Raw genomic sequence first — 19,676 nt, 5'->3', positions numbered from 1 at the left:
CTCAGCACGGACGCAGCGGCTCTTCTCCTGCTGCATGGTTTTTAGAATAGACGTTCATATGAACCAAAAACATTTAATTAACTTATACAAACGAACTCATTAGCAAACAGGTTGGAGACGAAACCGCCTGTGGTGATCAGCCTGTTATTTGTGGACTGTAGTTAAGGTAACTGGCAGAACATTCTAGAAGAAAATGTTACGTAGGGTAAAAACACTGAAGATAAGACAAAGATACTGTATAGTCTATAGTCGCAAATTAATGTAAAAATGTGATTCACCAAAACATATATCCTTCCCACCTTATCGTAAATGCAATCTGTTAGCCAAGACGTCTTTAGTGTTTTTTCTTTCTCTGCTTTGTTTGGCAGTTAAGCCATGGGCCTAATGACGCTAAACAATGGACGTCTATCACCCACATTAAGCGTTCTTATATTTTTTAGCCTATACCAGGGCACTAGCACATGCTGTGACATATTGTTTAATATAATATATTCCAACTAAGCAAGTATGTCACCAGGAATGTTTATAGGTGACAGAAGTACTATTTGGACATGATCACTTAGTTCAGGAGATGGGGAAAATATAAATTTATCACATGACACCCGAGATTTATGACCTAGTCATGCTGGGTAGGGACCCTGCTAGAAAGACCAGCACAGACCAGCATTGCTGGTCACCAGCAAAACCAGCATGTTTTGTTTTGGGTGCTGGTTTGCTGGTCACCCAAGCATATACCTGCTTAGATTATCATGATGGTCTGCGTTTTTTTATTCAGAGAAATCTGATAGAAGTGACAGAAATGACTCAATATGTTCAGCTGCTCACAAGCAGAAAACGTCAAAGCATTTAATTTAATCACAATTTAATTTACGCTAACTCTGCCGAGCTGCCTTAAGTGAATGCAGTGTGTCTTCAGCATTGTCATTAACTTGGAAATTTACAACCCACAGTCAGTGATCATTTCTGTCATTTTACCTCTACACTAGACCTTACACTAGATTTGGTCTACAGTGAATGTAAATATGCTTCTTCTAACCTCGGTACTCCAAAAACGGTAAAACATCTTTGCCACAGGATGTGAGGAATATTTAGCACAGGGATGCACAACTCCTGGAGGGCTGGCGTCCAGCAGAATTTGGTGATTTACCTATTCAAAAAGATCTGATTACATTTGTCTGTTGATTGGAAGCTTTAGTGGGTTTGGTTGCGTAGAGACACTATCAAACTGAGTTGTCCCCTAATTTAGCAATGTAGCAATTTACCTGGTAAGATAACCTACAATTACCGCTGTTCATTTTACAGTTGGTAAAAGCCTTTGGAATTGTTACTGATGTGAACACACAGTACTCAAAAATAACTCATCTGCCGTATTTTGACAGGACTAAAATCACTAAAACACTGGTCATTTACCTTGTGTAAAGCTATCCCTTTGGGATAGAGCTAAACACTTCCTGGCCTTGTATATCCAGTGCAAAACTTAAAAAGCAAACTTTGGATACCAAACATGTCTTCAGTAACTGACCACCTCTGGAGGAAGAGGAAAACTGTGTAGATTTGATTATTCGGTGAACCATTCCTTTAAAACCCACAATTTTAAAAAGCCTACATTTAACTTCACTCTTTTGCCTCTGGTGGATTATCTAATATTAAAGTTTAGCTACGTTTATTAATGTATATTTGGTCGCTTTTGTAAGCTTATGTGATATAATGCAGTGCATTTTACAGACTTGTGACACTGCGCAGCCCTTTTTATGCCGACTTCCCTTGAGCTGCGGTACTTGCCTCCGTTCAAGCAGCAACAAGGCCATCTGGTGGGAAATTTCAGCCACAGCCACTCTTGTTTACATTCAGCACAGTCTGTATTGGTAGCAGTTCACACAGTTTGTATTTGCATTGCTGGGGGGCTTCTGTGGTACAAAGCTTGTATGGCTACCCACTTGGTTTTAAATAACTTTATTTAAATGCCAGTGGCCTTACTGGGTTCATTTTTCATGTTTTGTCCCATGAATAATTTGCAACCTGATTTTAAAAAAGCTACTGCGTGTGATTCACAGGAAAAAAGGTATTGAGAAATTACAATATCGTGATATTTTTAAAATATATAACAGTATAGTGGTATTTAATCAAGTTTAAGTTTGCATTATTAAAAGATTAATGAACAGGTTTGGTGCTTGGGAAATGATTTAGCCTCATAAATTAGAGATTTTAGCATGTCTGCAAATGTTTATGAAACACTGAATGATACAGCATACGGAATGAGCTTCATTAGTAGTGTGATTGATGCTTAATATCTGTTCTTTATGTCAAAGATATGAGATAATTGTTGTGCTCTCTGAATTTCGAAGGCATTTACTTGCCACTTGCACAGGAATTACCACTACATGTGTGCTGAAAAGTTTGTAAACAGCAGCTCATCCATTTTCAACATTTCTTCTGAAATGAAGGGTTTTAATTAGGAGTTTGTACCCCATTTGCAGTAGCAGTCTCTTCTGAGAAAGCTTTATACTAGATGCTGGAACATTGCTGTGATGTCAGGTACTGATGTTGGACGATTAGTTCTGGATCACTAACAGCACCCTTAACTCGCCCCAAATTTATGTACTTAAAGTTGTGGTATGTGCTTCAAGATCTTTGATCACCTAAGTACCTTCAGCTGCAGCACCAGTTAGCCATTTTAAAAAATGGGAAACAAAGCTACAGCACCAGATCTTGTAATAAAATGTTATGAAATGCAAATTTGAATGTGATGTTTTTAAATATAAGATTTAAATGTGTCGCTTTGCTTATGTTAGTACGCCGTTTGTACAGCCTGCTTAGATTGTTTGGATTGCACGTAAGTGAGCACTGAAGAGGAGACTTTTTATGCCATTGCAAGCAAAGTCTCTCCTTCCTCAATTGCAGCCTTGACTTTAGCCATATCTCAAAGTCAAGGTTGCAGTAATGGTAGGCTGCATTTCTTGTCTTGGCTGTTATGTTACTGAAAATTGTCTCTTTTTGTAGGATCCCTCGAATACAGCTGAGTAATGCACCCTTCACTTCTGGACGTTTGAAGGTCTCAACTAATGTATCCTTTCAGACCTTAAATCAGACCTTAAATCACCTGCAGTCCCTCACTTAATTATTAATTAAGTTTTTTCTGTTCAGTCCTCTGGATTTAACTTCAATACAAGCACAGCTGTATTAGATGCAGAGGTGCTAAAACCTTGCCTCATATATATCAAGGATGTCTATTCAAGTATAAATTAACCATTTGAGGCGCCAGTATTTGAATATTGAAATCACTATTTGGGTTTTTGTTGTGTTTCATCAAGGGAAGGAAATACATATACTGACAATTGGGTGAATTTCAAAATTTATAAAATATGAAACATTTGCTTGTATTTGAAAGTAAGTATGTGAATTTATACTTTGCTGTTCCAAAATGTGAATACCTTAATGTTAAGGCTATTGTTAGAAATATGACCAAGTAGGCTAAGTATGCTAGGCCAATGTTTGGTCCAGAAACAGTTAAAGTATCTTTCTCTGACAAACTGTTGGTACATTGTCCACAGAAGAGGGAAAAAAAATACAAGTAGAAGTCTTTACCTGCATTCACCTTCACATAATAAACCTCAAAGCTGTTTTTGTTTTTTAGTTACAACAAAGGGAACCTCATGAAATTTTGTAAAGGTTAAAACTGAAAATCAATATCACAGTGTTAGGTCACCACCTGAATGCCAGTACTGTATATATTTCACAAAGTATTCATTTTAACTCAAGGCAGCTTGAGGTTGCTATACTGTCAAACCCTACTGCACTGTCTGCTCATTTGGATGAGCAAAATGTTGAGATTAAGACAGTTTTTGTTCTCATGCTATATTGCCCTCATTTTGACATCCTGAAGGGCTTGAACGGATGTCTCAGAAAAAAAGGTACGACACTGTCACTGGGGCAGTACCCTTTTTGTCACTGTGGTGGTGCTCTCAGGGGTACATCTCAGTACCTTTAGTCAGGGAACATAACTGTACCATAATCCATTGAAATGATATTTTCTAAGTTGTCCTGACTCCACACACCCTGTCTTGTCTCCAGGCTTTTTATTTTATTGATCTGTTTTAAAATATGAGTTTATAAAAATATACAAATGTCTACTTTTCCACTAGAAAAAACTTATTTAAGGTGCACAATTGGACCTTAAAACCTCTGTTGCACCTTTGAGGGTACACTTACATTGTTTGTACCTTGATGAACAAATCATGTACCTGCATGGCACCTTTATTTCTAACAGTGTAGGTGTAATGTTATTGGCAGCCCAAATGAGGGACAGATCTGGTTATTGTCATCACAAGTGGAGCAGAAAGGCACACAGGGAGCAGTGATGGATGTGCATCCCAAGAGAAATCTGATGGTAGGCTTTGTTTCTCAAGCTTTCCTGTTCAGTTTAGAGCTGGAGCTCAGTTCACAGCTGATGCTTGACAGCAGTAGTTCAAATTTGATTGAGGCTGTTCTCAAACGATGTGGCTGGCTGTTCTTCTAGATGGGGGTCTGTGATGCACTGAAAATGCAACTACCCTGTTAGAGAGACATTTAGACATTGGGGTAACATTAGAGTTTGTTAGGAAGAGAGTAATGTTGCATGTTATCATCAAAATAACATCCAGTATTTGCACTTGCTGAGGTAATGTTTACATGACACTTATTTGCATGTGGCAAGTGCAGCATGAATGATGGTTAATGTATGATGTATGATGAACGTACAGACCTGTCTTCAGAGCATTCAGAAGGATTTGATATATTCTCCTTCTAGCACAAGGCCAAACCAAACCATAGCAAAGTGGCAGAGCATTTCACTACATATTTCCAGATCCTTCTTAAACTTTTAAAAAAGGTGGTTCTTCAAGGGATTTAGTAAAGACAGTCTTTTTATATAGAAACATGGGTACTCAAAGAACCATTTGCATGCTTAAAAGGTTCTTTGCATGGTAAAATGGTTCTTCAGATTGATGGATAGTGTGTTGTATGTGATTCTATCACAACTATAGCAACACAAAGGGTTCTTCTGTTGTTACATGCTTGACATCATACCAATAAAAGAAGCCCTTTTGGTGCCATATTGAACCCTTTTTATTAAGGTTCTGCATAAAACCATACAGAACACATTCTTGATCAATCTAAGGAACATTTTATGGTGTAAAGAGCCCTTTAAGCATAAGAGTGGTTTTGTAAGTGTTCATGGTTCTGTGTAGAACCCTTGTCTTTACTAAAGAACACTTGAAAAACGTTTTAAAAAGAGTACTTTTTAAAAAGAGTACTGTATTGTTTTGCTTTAAGGACGGATGGGCTTTAAATGTAAAATCTTGTATTTCCTTTGCATGTAGGTTGCTTGTCTTTCTTGTTAAAAGAAAGTTGTTGACTATTAAAAACATACCAAGTATATACAAGTAAAATGTATGCATTTTATATGGGTCCTTGCACAAAGACAAATTATCATAGTTGCTGATATGAACTTTGGATATTTTAACAAAAAAATAATTAAAATGCACAAGAACAACTAAAATTTTTTTCTCTTGTTAAGTGAGTAAAAGTACAAGTATTCCATTTCAGTAATATTCAAGTAAAGTGCAAAGCTTCCAAAATAATACTTAAGTACTATAATGACAGGGCATGATTTGAGGTGAGATGCAAGAGGATCCCATCCCCCAGTCAAGATCAAATCCCCAAAAATCATCCTTCTTGAATAACCACCTATCCATCCCTTTTGAAGTAATGTAATTTGGTCTTTAAGATAGTTCCGCACATTATATAGATTGCTTTGAATGTATCTGGAGTTCTTTATCCCAGACCAGCACTTAACAATCAAAGGCTAAATCAAAGTTTATAACCATTTAAATCCACTATCCAATGTAAAGGGGGCAATTTGCTTACTTTACTTACAAGCAAACAAACAAAAAAAGCATCTACATTTTTATATTTCTGCATCATTTGAGCACAGCAGAAAATGCCTTGATAAATGGACCAATAGAGTTTTTTTATTACAACAGTACTATGATCACATGCTTATATTAATATTAATCTAATAATAATCAGGGATTATAGTCTATTTAAATCTATTTCAGTCACAGTTAATTGTTTAGTACTGTGTTTGCTAATGTTTTCCTTACTGAGGAATGTCAGTTTGTGGATTTGTGTATGAGCTTAAAGTTTTTCTGACAGTCTCTTGACAAGATGATTGTGCATAATGAACCTCTAACTTTTCTGGCCAGTCTGAATCACAACCAGACTTCATAGACTTTTACAACCATCTCCCTTACAGCAGGTGGGTATACCGCTCCTTATGTTTCTCATGCTTATCTATAAAGTGAGTTGGACCATTGAAGTTATCCTAAGCCAAATCATCAGTGGCTGTCATGGAGGCCCACACCCTGCTGCACCTGCACAAACCAATCAGAGAGAAGAGTCAAATAAGTATGCTTTTCTCAACCTGCACCATCCAACACCACTCTTAGGAAAGTGTGATTGCTTGTGAGATTAGGAAAGTGATTCGTCATGGGGTTAAAGAGGAGGGGCCCCAGAAGGCAGGCGAAGGATCTTAGTGAGACAGAAAAGGTCAAAAAGGGGGTGCTTACAGAAATACACTTGCTGGAGGACTTGTTGGCTTTGTGTGCTGCTTGCATTGCCAATGTTGCTATGGGGAATCATCAGGGCAACAAGAATTCCAGTCTCCTTAACAACTTGGAATTTGAGAGTGCTTGTCAAAGAGGAAATGGACTGAGTTGCTCCGCCAGCCCACAGCACACGCTTCACATATCTTCAAGGGCCCTGAGAACATCATTCAAAGGACGCAGGTCAAGGAGATTGAGGATAATGAATGTGGAGAAGAGGTTGCAGAGTATAATTGAACAAATTGACAGAACTGAACTACTCCCAAGAAGTGCGTCAGAGACCATTAAGGAAGGAAATGAGCAGTACGGTTCTCAGATTTTGGACTTTGCAAGTGGATTTAAGACTTCTTTGGTACTTTCCAGCAGAACACATTCCACAGAGGGTCAAACATCCAACCTGACATTCTCTGAAACAACAGAATATCCTAGAAATTCTGAGATGGCCAATGATTTGTCAGACTGTGATGAACTTTACGTTGGTAACTGGAGTATAGAAGACCATTTTGAGAGTTCACAAGGAGAGATTGATCCACAAAGTAATTTAGCTGTTGGACTGAAAGAGCTGGCCCTTCCAATGAAAGATGTGAGGGTGAAAGAAAGCTTGTGGGATCATCAATCAACCCCATCAAAAGTTAGAATGAAGGTAGGGCAGTTGGAGGGCATCATTAAACGTATCAGCATAATCACCCTGGACCAACTCCGAGGTTGCCTTGACTCTCCAGAGCAGACCTCAACCGCAAGTGGATTGGTACACACAGATGACAAATTACCCATGTCTGAGATCAGAGACAACAACCAAGAGGAGTTTCTGCCCATGGAAAAGTTTCTGGGAAAAGACATGGACCAAAGCCTCCAGAGAGCTCTCGAGGCAGGTGCACGCTTTGCACACTATGGTGAGGACTGTGTGGGCATTAGAGGTCCACAAATGAAGCAGATGAGCTCAGTCTGGACACAAGATCCAGAGACTGTCAATCAAGAACCTATATATATCTTCCAGATGAACCCAGTGATGCCAACAAAAAGCAAACCAGAGAGGAAGACCACCTGCTCATGCTCTGCCTTTATATACTTACTTAGCTCCAGCAACGACCTGGGAAGTACATCCCCCTTGGGTCCCCGTTGTTCCTCAGATCACTCCATTCCCATGGATGGCAGCAGCTTCAGTGGATCTGTGTCTTTTCTGGACAGTCTGAATAACAACCAGACTTCACAAACTTTTACAACCATGCTCATCTCCCTTACAGCAGGTGGGTATACCGCTCCTTATGTTTCTCATGCTTATCTATACACAGCACTATAGGCCACTCTTTATGTATTTAATATCTGGTAAAAACAGTCATCAAGTACAAGTTATTCATTTTTAAAGATAGACTTCTGTGGAGATTAGATCCACTTGCATAGGCAAGGGGAAAGTCAAAAGAAAATAAGGAATGTGTTTGGGATTATTTGGATGACAAAAAGCAGAAATGCAACCATCTAAGACTGACCTTTGGAAAAATAACCCTGCAGGTTTTTTTGAAAAACTGAAAGCAAGTCTCCAAAAAACAATGAAAGCTGTAATACAGACAATAAAGGTGACAGAGTTGGACACGTTGAAAAATGAATAAATTGTGCTTAATGGCCATTTTGGAGAATAAAGTTTTGCTTGTTTATCAAATATCAATTGTTCATTGAATGTTCTGATCAAAGCAAATGACAAGAAAATAGACTTTTCTAAAATAATCTTATAATATAAAACAAACCCTTTATGCTTGTTATATGCGAAGGAGAAAGGCTTGGGAATGGATGAGTTTATAACCTTTTGCATACCCCATGCTCACTGAGGTGGACAGGAATCCTCAACCTGAACCTTGTGATAGCTGTTATAACAAAGATTATCGCTGGTGGAAATCCGAAACATGATTCAGTTTTTCCCTGGTGGGCCGGGCTGCATACTGTGTCTGGTCAAGCAGTTCTACATTTTTTTAAACTAACATGTGATGGAAGACATCAAAGATGTTCAGTGGAGCTGAACTCTGAGATCTCAGCTGGAGGCTGAATCCGCACAGGAGTTGTCTCATAGTCCAGATGCAAGTTAGCTATGCTTAAGTTTAATAATGGTTCCTGAATAATTCTTAGGGCTGGGAAATGGTTCTGAATTCAGGCGTTCAAAGATGAATAAATGCTGATGTGTCCTGTATGTTTTCTTTAGATTGTTTGTGGTTTAAAGAACTGTGGTAAAGCCCCAATGATAAATCTACAATATGGAAACTGTGACTTCCACAATGTGGAAAATGTATTCTAGTGAGTGAACTATACAGTCTATGTAGCCAGTGTCTGCCTGTTTATGTATTAAAGGCTGTGGGAGAGCGTTTGATCAAACACTGCTGCACATCAGGTACACTTGACTTTCCCAGAAAGAAGAAGAAGGGAAGAATTAAAAAAGAGGGATTAGTAGTCAGTTCCAAGTTTTGGGGATTTGGAGATCTCTATTGTGGAAATGTTTAATTGGAAGCAACAAGTGGAAGAACATTTTTAAAGGTTTATGTACCTGGAAAATTCCCAAGAAATTCAACCTGATACCTCCAATGTTTAAATTATTATGTCAGGCTTTACAAGGTGACTCACATATTTTATATATTCATATACATTTTTTCCTGGTCCAGTAATGCTATTTTTTCAATTTAAAAAATCTTACATAGTGCAGCTTTTAAGTGCACTGTATGGACAAAAATATTGGGACATTATACCTACAGGAGCTTTTATGACATCCTATTCTAAATCCATGGACATTAATATGGAGTTGATCCCCTTTGCAATTATAACAGCTTCCACACTTTTGGGAAGCTTTCTACAAGATATTGGCATGTATCTGTGAGAATCTTTGCGCCAGAAAAAGAAAAGCATTTGTGAGGTGAGATACCAAAGTTGATGAGAGGGCCTTGCCTGCAATCTCCGTTCTAATTCATCCTAAAGGTGTTTGATGGGGTTGAGGTCAGGGCTCTGTGTGGGCCAGTCAAGTTCTTTGACACCAAACTCACCCAGCCATGCCTTTATGGGCCTTGCTTTGTGCACTGGGGCTCAGTCATGCTGGAACAGGAAAGGTTCTTACCCCAAACTGTTCCCACAAAGTTGGAGCCATGCAATTGTCCAAAATGTCTTGCTCTGCTGAAGCATTACATTTTCCCTTCACTGGAACCGAGGGGCCTAGGCCAACCCCTGAAAAACAACTCAATTGCATTATCCCTTCTCCACCAAACTTTACTGTTGGCACAATGCAGTCAGGCAGGTTTGCCAAACGTTCTCCTGGTGTTTGCCAAAACCAGTCCATCAGACTGCCAGGTAGAGAAGCGTGATTCATCACTTCACAGAATACATTGCCATTGCTCCAGTCCAGTGGCAGCATGCTTTACACCACTCCATCTGACTCTTGGCGTTGTGCTTCATGATGTAAGAATTGCATGCAGCAGCTCGACCATGGAAACCCACACTATGAAGTTTTGACACTATGACAGACTTTGTGCTAATGTGCCTCAGCACTGAGCAACCCTGTTCTGTAACTTAACATGGTTTGCCACTTCATGAATGAGTTGCTGTAGTTTATAAATGCTTCCACTTTTCAATAATACCACTAATTTTTTTCTACTAATCCTCTCTCACTCAGTGAGTATTTGCACTCTGCACACCATTGCACTGATGAGGAGGTGTATGTGATAAAATAATGCTATCTTGGTGAGTGTTAATCTAACCAGTATACACTCAGCGGCCACTTTATTAGGTATACCTGTTCAATTGCTTGTTAACACAAATAGCTAATCAATCAAGCACATGGCCGCAACTCAATGCATATAGGCATGTAGAGGTTGTCAAGGCAACTTGCTAAAGTGCAAACCGAGCATCAGAATGGGGAAGAAAGGTGATTTAAGTCACTTTGAACGTGGCATGGTTGTTGGTGCTAGATGGGCTGGTCTGAGTATTTCAGAAAGTGCTGATCTACTGGGATTTTCACGCACAACCATCCCTAGGGTTTACAGAGAACAGTCTGAAAAAGAGAAAATATCCAGTGAGTGGCAGTTGTGTGGACAACAATGCCTTGTTGATGTGAGAGGTCAGAGGAGAATGGGCAAACTGGTTCAAGATGATAGAAAGGCAACAGTAACTCAAAAAAACAGTTGTTACAACCAAGGAATGCAGAATACCATCTCTGAATGCACAACACGTCGAACCTTGAAGAAGATGGGCTACAGCAGCAGAAGACCACACTGGGTGCCACTCTTGTCAGCTAAGAACAGGAAACTGAGACTACAATTTGCATGGGCTCACCGAAATTGGACAATAGAAGATTGGAAAAACTCTGACGAGTCTCGATTTTAGCTGCAACATTCAGATGGTAGGGATTCATAATTTGACGTAAACAACGTGAAAGCATGGATCCATCCTGCGTTGTATCAATGTTTCAGGCTGGTTGTGGTGGTGTAATGGTGTGCGGGATATTTTCTTGACACACTTTGGGCCCCTTAGTACCAATTGAGTATCGTTTAAATTCTGCAGCCTACCTGAGTATTGTTGCTGACCATGTCCATCCCCTTATGACCACAGTGTACCCATCTTCTGATGGCTACTTCTAGCAGGATAATGCTCCATGTCACAAACCTCATATCATCTCAAACTGGTTTCTTGAACATGACAATGAGTTCACTGTACTCCAGTGGCCTCCACAGTCACCAGATCTCAATCCAATAGAGCACCTTTGGGATGTGGTGGAACGGGAGATTCGCATCATAGATGTGCAGCGAACAAATCTGCAGCAACTGCGTGATGCTATCATGTCAATATGGACCAAAATCTCTGAGGAATGTTTCCAACACCATGTTGAAAGTATGCCACAAAGAATTAAGGCAGTTCTGAAGGCAAAAGGGGGTCCAACCTTTTACAAGCAAGGTACCTAATAAAGTGGCCGGTGAGTGTATTTCACGTTCTTCAATATGAAATTGTTGTAAGAATGTTAGAAATATCAATGCACCAAAGTGAGAATTGTGGGGAGATACCAACAGGGATTACAATATCATTGTGCAATCCTAATCATAAAATTATTCAGCCCATTTCTAGATGTTTTTTGCATTTAAAGTACTTACATCTGCTGAAAATTTATTTTACTTGTTTCAGAAAGTAATTCAGAGAATTTTGCTTGTTTGAGGAAATAATGCTTAAAACAACAAAATTGATTAATTTGCTTAAACATAAGTAACAAAGTAAAAAAAATAAATGTCTCTAATAGAATGTTCTAACAATAATCTCATAATGAGAAATATTAAATGTGTGAACTGGAAGTGTCACCACTGACCTGAAAACTAGCATTTTCATTTAGATCCAAGGTTGCCCACATTACATCAACAGCAGCTTGGTTTAACCCTGCAGGATAAGCTGCTGCTAGTGCTTCTGCCTCTTCAGTCTTTTAGGAAATTAAATCTCTTAATCTACCCCACCATCTCTAATGCGATTATCAGCAAAAAATAAAAGCTGTAAATTGTGGCACAGTAAATTCACTTCTTTGTGTATGTTTACACTTAGCATTGGCATCTGCTTGTCAGTATGTGTTATGTTCTCCTGAATGAATTTGAGATGAATATGGGGTTCCGGATTTACAGCCTTTGAAAGGATGTAGTGTATTTTTTGAGGTAAAACACCTGCTAACGTGCTCAATATGTGCTATACTGTTACTATGTCAAGTGAGCACTAGATCCTATTTGATGCACACCTGAAAGTATCTGGTCCTCACAGCAAAGTATCTACTGCTCACCTGATGTTATCTGGTGAAAACAAAACATACATTCATATGAAAATATTAGTGTTGCACTAATAGTACTGTGTCAGCATCAGCCATAGCATGATTCAGCTTTGGAGATTGTTTGTTAGCACAATTAAATGAAATATTCTGTGACATCTAATAATGGCAATTGTCCTCTTTATGTCGAGCTGTTGTATTGATTGGACCTTGTGTGTGCTGTGTGGGGTACGCTCAGGGACACTGGTTCATTTGAGTGCTCACCCTCAGCTGTTTATAACATTACAAGTTCATTGATCCATGGACGTTGACAGCATGCTGGGATTGACCTACTTCAGTTTTCTATTGAATTGTCTGGTTTGATTTAGTGGTCTGTGATGTAGAGAGATGTTTTCTCTGAGCAGAAGTTGTCCAGAATTATTGATAGTGCTCTTTCATGAAATATAAATGTCACAGCCATTTGATATATGATGACGATGATGATGATACCTAAATCTGACCAATCTAGGTGTTGCAGTACTTCTTAATAGCCATTGTGTGGTGCTGTAGGTATTCTTATGAAGAAGAGTAAACAGCTCAGATAATTCACAGAACTACTGCTTTTAAATGTGTGAGCTCTGTATATTCATGCCATGCCATTTGACTGGAATTTATTTATATATATATATATATATATATATATATATATATATATATATATAAATGGCATTCAAGTGTATATGCCATTCAAGCATACACAATGGATCTTTTTTTTAAATAATGTAATATAAACCAAATTTGTAGTGTTTTTGTAGTCACATCTAAGCTAATAAATGTATAGAATGTTTCTAATGTGCTAGTCCTGTGCAACATCACAGGTTTCAAATAGTTATTACAAGAAAAAGGGCATTTTAGATGGGTTCATTTTAATGCACTGGTACTGTATATTTGCTGAATTTAACATATTGAGGAAAATAAAGCATAATACACTACTCACAAAAATCAGGGATATTTGGCTTTCAGGTGAAATTTCAGGATGAACCTAAAATGCACTCTAATCTTTACAGGTGCACTTAATGTGACCTCCTCTAAACTTTTGAATGCACATGTCCAACTGTTCAGTGTTTCAGTACTTTTTGCACAACTTGCTTTTCTCTAACAAGGAGCTTAACAGAAGGGTGGTGGTGGTGGTGTTAGAGTGTGGGCAGGTGTGTCTAGTCAATACAGAACTGCCCTACACTTTGTGAATGGTACAGTGACAAGCCCATACTACTTGAATAACATCATTAATCGAGTCATTGTGCCTCTGCATGAACAACACAGGCCTAATTTCATCTTCATGGACGACAGTGCTCCAGCTCATCTAGGCCGCATCATTAGGGAACGACTGCTGGAGACTGGGGTGCCTCAAATGGAGTGGCCTGCCCTTTCTCCAGACCTGAATCCCATAGAAAACCTATAGGATCAGCTGAGTCGCTGTTTAGCGGCTCGTAACTCTGTACCCCAGAACCTCAATGACCTGAGGGCCGCCCTTCAAGAAGAGTGGGATGCCATGCCTCAGCAGACAATTAGTCGACTTGTGAACAGCATGAGACGTCGTTGTCAAGCTGTAATTGATGCTCAAGGGCACATGACAAGTTATTGAGACATTGAGATTTTTCGTTGGTGTTTTACCCACCACTGTTGTTGGCTTCTGTTTCAATAAACTGTTTGAGATGAGGAAATCACCATTGCATGCTTCTACTTAAATGCCCTACTTTCATGATTTAATATCACTGTAGCCTGAACCTTTTACGTTTTACATAAATTTCACCCGAAAGCCAAATATCCCTAACTTTTTGTGAGTAGTGTATGTGGCCTGTGCAAAAGTTATTACATTATTATGTAGTTTTTCCAATATGTTAAGCTCTAAACAATAAAATACATGATGAAATGTTATATTTAAGTTTATTTTCTGTAGAGATGTAGATATGTACCTGAAAATATCAGATATTGTGTTTATTCTACAGGGCTAAAAGATTCATTGTTTTTCTCTCCAAATTGCAGTTTGAAGAATAGAGCAGCAATTTTACATTATCAATATTGTCTTAAATTTGTGGTGAAATTTGTGAAACAACTTGTGAACTGCCTGTAGATGAGTTGACCAATCAGAAGAAACCAGCACCCATGTGCTGTGACATCACAACCACAACGAACTGGCAGTCTGGCACACTGGCACATGTTCAATGCTCAATCCTCAAGTAAAAAAGTAATTATTCTTGGCCCCAATAATAAGCCTGGAGCTTGATTCATAAAAAATAATCGGCATTCACATTGCAGCTAAAATACTGGTTAGAAAATTCATTCAAGTTAGATAGTTCTCCAAATTATTCAGCCTGAAAATACACCAAGAATTAAATATAATTAATAAATAACTATCCAGAAAATCTCATATTTAATGTAGTGATGAAATATCCACGACCGATAACATATATTAAAAACAGTACAAAAATGCTAACAAAAATAAATAAACTAAAATATTCTAAGTAAACACGTATATATGTATATCATTTAATAATTGTTTTATCTTCCCAACTAGAAATACTGAATAAATCCTGTGAATCAAATAACATTAGATGTGTATCATTCTAATTAAATCCACAACCTATGTAAAATGACAAACTTTTAATCAGTAATGTTTGTCTCCAAAAGATATTTACTCCTCAGATTCCTCCGAACTGTCTCACTCTCACTCTTCTATTGAGGACTGATAATATCAATAATAATTTCTAACCTGACTTACTATTTGTGCCTAAAAGACATCGCAAGCGTTTTTCAGGCAATCTCTTCCACATCTGTAGCATATAATTGATATTTTGATCTGTTTCCTTATAAAGAAAAATCACTTGAATCAAATTGCTGATAATGCAAGCTGATGGGCAGCTGCTGAAGCTGTGTTTTGAGCAGTTTTTTTGATTATAAGCAATGTATTATTATTACTATTATATACATTACTGTCTGTGGTAATCAGCTCTGTTCTTTAGAAGCAGCAAATAGAAATTTGGTTGGAAAACTTTCATCGGTTTCTCAAATCTAATAATTATAGTATAAAACCTGTTACTATGATTCAGTGTGTCTCTGCAGGGGAAGACACGTCATTGTTGGATCAGAATGAGCGTGTGTCCCAGTACAAGTCTGTGGTTCAATCCTTCAAATGTTACCACAGCGACTTCCTCAGGACCACCCCTGCTGAGCATGATATCATCAGCGACCTACTTACCTCCCCTGAACTGGAATTAACTGTAAGAACTTTTACATTACACTATTTGAAGCAAATTGCATGCAATTAATATTGAAACAATGAAAATGCATGTAAAATTTCATATGCTTTATTTTTTTTATTTGTGACGGCAGATGGACAGAGTAATGTGGGTCTCCTTACAGACTGTTTGTGGATCGGATACTCAGAATGCTTATGATTAGTGTTTAGTCAGTATTTACCTTGCAATTAATAATTTATCTGCCTTGATCTGCATTCAGAGTAACGGTAATCAGCTCTAAGATAAGTTACAGTTTTATGTATAAGCTTAAATACCTGTGGGTTTAACCCTGTTTATAGTCAGGTTTGACTCACTCTGTACACTGAACATTAAATCTCCTCCCTGTGCTTAACCCTTTAATGGCACAGATGTATTTAAAATCCACAGACTTTGTGTCATGCACAACGAGCTACAGAACTGGACTTTGCACTGATTATCTTCAAAAATTTCATCTTAAATTTTCCCAAACTTTTTCACATTTTCTAAATAATTCAATTATTTACACTGTAAATAAACATTTGCAATGTAAACACATCAGAAGAAACCAAATACTCATGTGCTGTGACATAACAACCACAATTAACTGGCAGTCTGACGCTCACTGCTCACTGTTTAAGACTCAAGCAAGAAAAAGTGGATATTCTTGTCTTCTTGGCCAAAATAACAGGCCTGGAGCTTGATTTAAAATCATTCAGAGTGGTTTGGTGTGAAATGGTACACTGTTGAGAAATGTACTGACTTGGATTTGTTTACAGTGGCGGCGTAGGAACCAGGGATCACAATGTCTGCAACACAAATATGGCCATTTTATTTACTATCCAAAATGGCCAGTGAACCTACACATGAGACTTTCTGTGTAATGTTTATAATGGTAAAATACTTTTCTTTAAATACTAGATTGTTTGTGTAAAATGATGTAACCATTTAGTGTACTAGCCCTCTGTAGCTTTTAGAGGGATTAAACACTTAAGACGCCTGGTTCCTGTCACTACCACTGTAAAGAACACTGGCAATTTTCTCTGAAAAAGTTTTGGTTTTGCTCCCATTTTGTAGCAGTTTGATAAAAAAATCCTAGAAATGTCATACTGCTACAGATAAATGGTGGTCACACCAGATAATGTTATTTGTGTGATTTAAGTGAAAACATCAATGTTCAACTTTCAATGTAAAACCCTGTTTACAAAAAAGTTTAGATGCTTTGCAAAATGTAAATAAAACAGAAGGCAATGAAGGGCAAATCATTTAAACCCTATATTCATTTTAAAATAGTACAATGACAGCATACAATACTGAAACTGGGAAATTCCATTGTTTTTTTGAAAAATACATGCCCATTTGAAGCCAGCAATAGGTTTAAAAAAAAGTTGGGAAAGGGACGTGCTTACCACTCTGTAAGTGTCGGGGACTGAGGAGACCAACTGCTGTAGTTATGATAGTAAAATGTTTTCCCATTCTTTCTTGATATATTATTTCAGCTGCTCAACAGCGTCATGTCTCTTTTGTTTTATCTTTTATTTAATAACGAGACAATTTTTAAAAAAAATTTGTGATAGGTTTGGAGGCAGGCCAATTTAACCAGACTCTTGCTACTGAGCCTCGCTGTTGTAATTCATACTGAATGTGATTTGGCATGGTCTTGCTGAAATAAGCAAGGCCTTCCCTGAAAAAGACGTCTGGATGCCAGCATGTCTTCACTGTCCACACAAAACTTCATTTTTTGAATGTGAAAAAGCCAGTTGGCCTTTGTTGTGTCAAAGTTTCATGATAAATGGGCCAACAAAAGTGGTCAAAAATTCCTTTTTTTCATTGTCCTTTTAACTTTTTTCATTGTCCTGTAAAGTTACCTTTTTGGAGATGCAAGTTTTTGTGTTTTTCGACAGATGGTGCTCCAAAACCTGTATGTATTGTTTATCATTAGTGGTGCCTTCACAGATGTGCAAGGATGGTCCCTCTCATCTGTGACCAGAAGGATGCAGCATGCATGATTTCCAAAAAGAATAGCAATTTTTGATTCGTCAGACCACGGGACAATTTTCCACTTCGCCTCAGTTCATCTTAAATGAGCTAGGGCCTAGAGAAGGTGGCAGTGTCTCTGGATCCTATTTAAATATGGTTTTCCCTTTGTGTGGTGTAGTTTTAACTTGTATTTGTGGATGCAGTGGCAAACTATGTTCACAGAAAGTGGTTTTCAGAAATGTTCCTGAGCCCAAAGAGTGATGTCAGCAATATGTCTGTTTTAGTTCAGTGCTGCCTGAAGGCCCAAAGATCACAGCCAGCCAACATTGTTTTTTGGCACTTTCTTTGGGTTTTCTGAATATTTTAATGATATTATGTAACGTGAGATGTTCCACCAGGTGTTTTCTTAGCATTTCACAACTTTACCAGTCTTTTGATAATAGCATCATTTTTGTTCCATTTTTTAAGTGTGTTGCTGGCATCAAATACAAAATGAGCATATATTTTTTCAAACAACAATATAATTTCTCTTTTTTTCCCCTAGTTTTCTCCCCAGTTTAGACACATCCAATTTCTCCTATTTGTTGGAGTCCCCCAATCACACAACACCACCTGCACTAGAAGGGTGCAAGCTAGCACAGGCTCTTTCTGAGACCTGTGAAGCGCCATCTTTTCAAACTGCAGCTAGTGTATCGTCATTGGACAATTGAATGCACTGGGAAGTAATTAGCAACTGCCAGTTCTGTTACAGCAGATAACAGATGGCCATGAATGGCTGTAGTATCACCAGAGATTGAATTCGCAATCTCCAGATGATAGCACCCATGCTTGGATGGTTGAGCCACTCAAGAGCCAAAATTTCTCAATTATTAATGTTTGATATGTTGTCTTTGTACTACTTTTGATTAAATATAAGGTTTAAATGATTTTCACATCATTGGGTTCTGTATTTATTTATATTTTGCACAACATTCCAACTTTTTTGAAAACACTCTTATAAATTAAAATAACCATTTCTATTGGTCTCTTGGCTATGAAATTTCGACACAATGGAGATAAAAGGTTTTGTTTCAGCCATGATGACATGTTAAATCATTTTAAGACATTCAATTTGAAAAAAAAACTGCCACATAAACCTGTTTCTTCATGAATATTTGGCATTAGGAATTTTTGGTCTTTGATGCTACTGCAATGTGGGCAGATCTATTCCCCACTAATCAGTAAGCACATCAACTTAAGCACAAAATAATTGCTATAAAGTCTATATGCAGAAGTCACAGTACGTTTAATAAAACAACAAGACTTTTTGACCTGAGACTTGTTAGATAGCAGTAACTCTGCTTGCGTTATTACTGGAAGCAGCAGAATGAGTCACCTTAGAGGACACAGAGCAGATTGACAGTGGACTGTGTGTCTAGTTAGGTGGGGTGAGACAGGCTAATCTTATAGAGTTTACTGTGTGCTGAGGAGAAAAGACCTCCAGCAGAGCCGTACAGGGTCCAGTGTGCATGTGTTTGTCCGTCTGTGGTTCAGGGAAGTCTGAGGGTGTAGTCAAACATTGTGGCTTCTAGCAAAGTACAAAAGGTGGAGCACTCACTGCAGGAAAAAGGACATGTGCATGTGCATGAGGGAGTGAGTTTTAGTGTGTTCCTGTTGCGACTTTTGGATTAACACCAGAATGTGCTGTTTTTACTGATCCCATTGGAGCCTGGATATAAGAGAAGCTCAATGGAAGATTAAGGAAAGTAATAAATGCCTCTGCAGTTGGAGATTGACTCAAGTCTCAGCTTTTAAAGTGCTGTGGATTTTTTTGCACGTCTGTAACTGCTTTTGGGCTGTATCTGACTCAGCAGGAAGAGACCTCAGCTTTTGTGTGGTTCTAATAACATGATTTTCCTGGCTTCGCTTTTCTGGAAACTTCAGTGAAGTCAAGACGTTACAGTAACTGCAACATACCAGAAAATGAAACCTGGGAGAACAGCTCTGGCGATGCATTACACAAGCAGAAGCTAAGTTTGACAAGAGAATGCATAGAAT

General features: G+C 38.2%; 1 protein-coding gene across 1 annotated transcript; it reads left to right on the top strand.

The window, feature by feature from the left end:
* The first annotated feature begins 8 nt into the window (after nt 1–8).
* On the top strand, nt 9–14,038 carry LOC108410857. Its single transcript, XM_017682156.2, has 4 exons — nt 9–166; nt 3,001–3,064; nt 6,379–7,888; nt 13,708–14,038. The coding sequence occupies exons 3-4, from the start codon at nt 6,526–6,528 to the stop codon at nt 13,749–13,751; spliced, it is 1,407 nt and encodes a 468-aa protein (XP_017537645.1). The 5' UTR covers nt 9–166; nt 3,001–3,064; nt 6,379–6,525; the 3' UTR covers nt 13,752–14,038.
* Nucleotides 14,039–19,676: the final 5,638 nt, after the last annotated feature.

Source organism: Pygocentrus nattereri, chromosome 4, assembly GCF_015220715.1.
Source record: "Pygocentrus nattereri isolate fPygNat1 chromosome 4, fPygNat1.pri, whole genome shotgun sequence".
NCBI lineage: Eukaryota > Metazoa > Chordata > Actinopteri > Characiformes > Serrasalmidae > Pygocentrus > Pygocentrus nattereri.
This window is presented reverse-complemented; position numbering and strand designations above follow the sequence as displayed.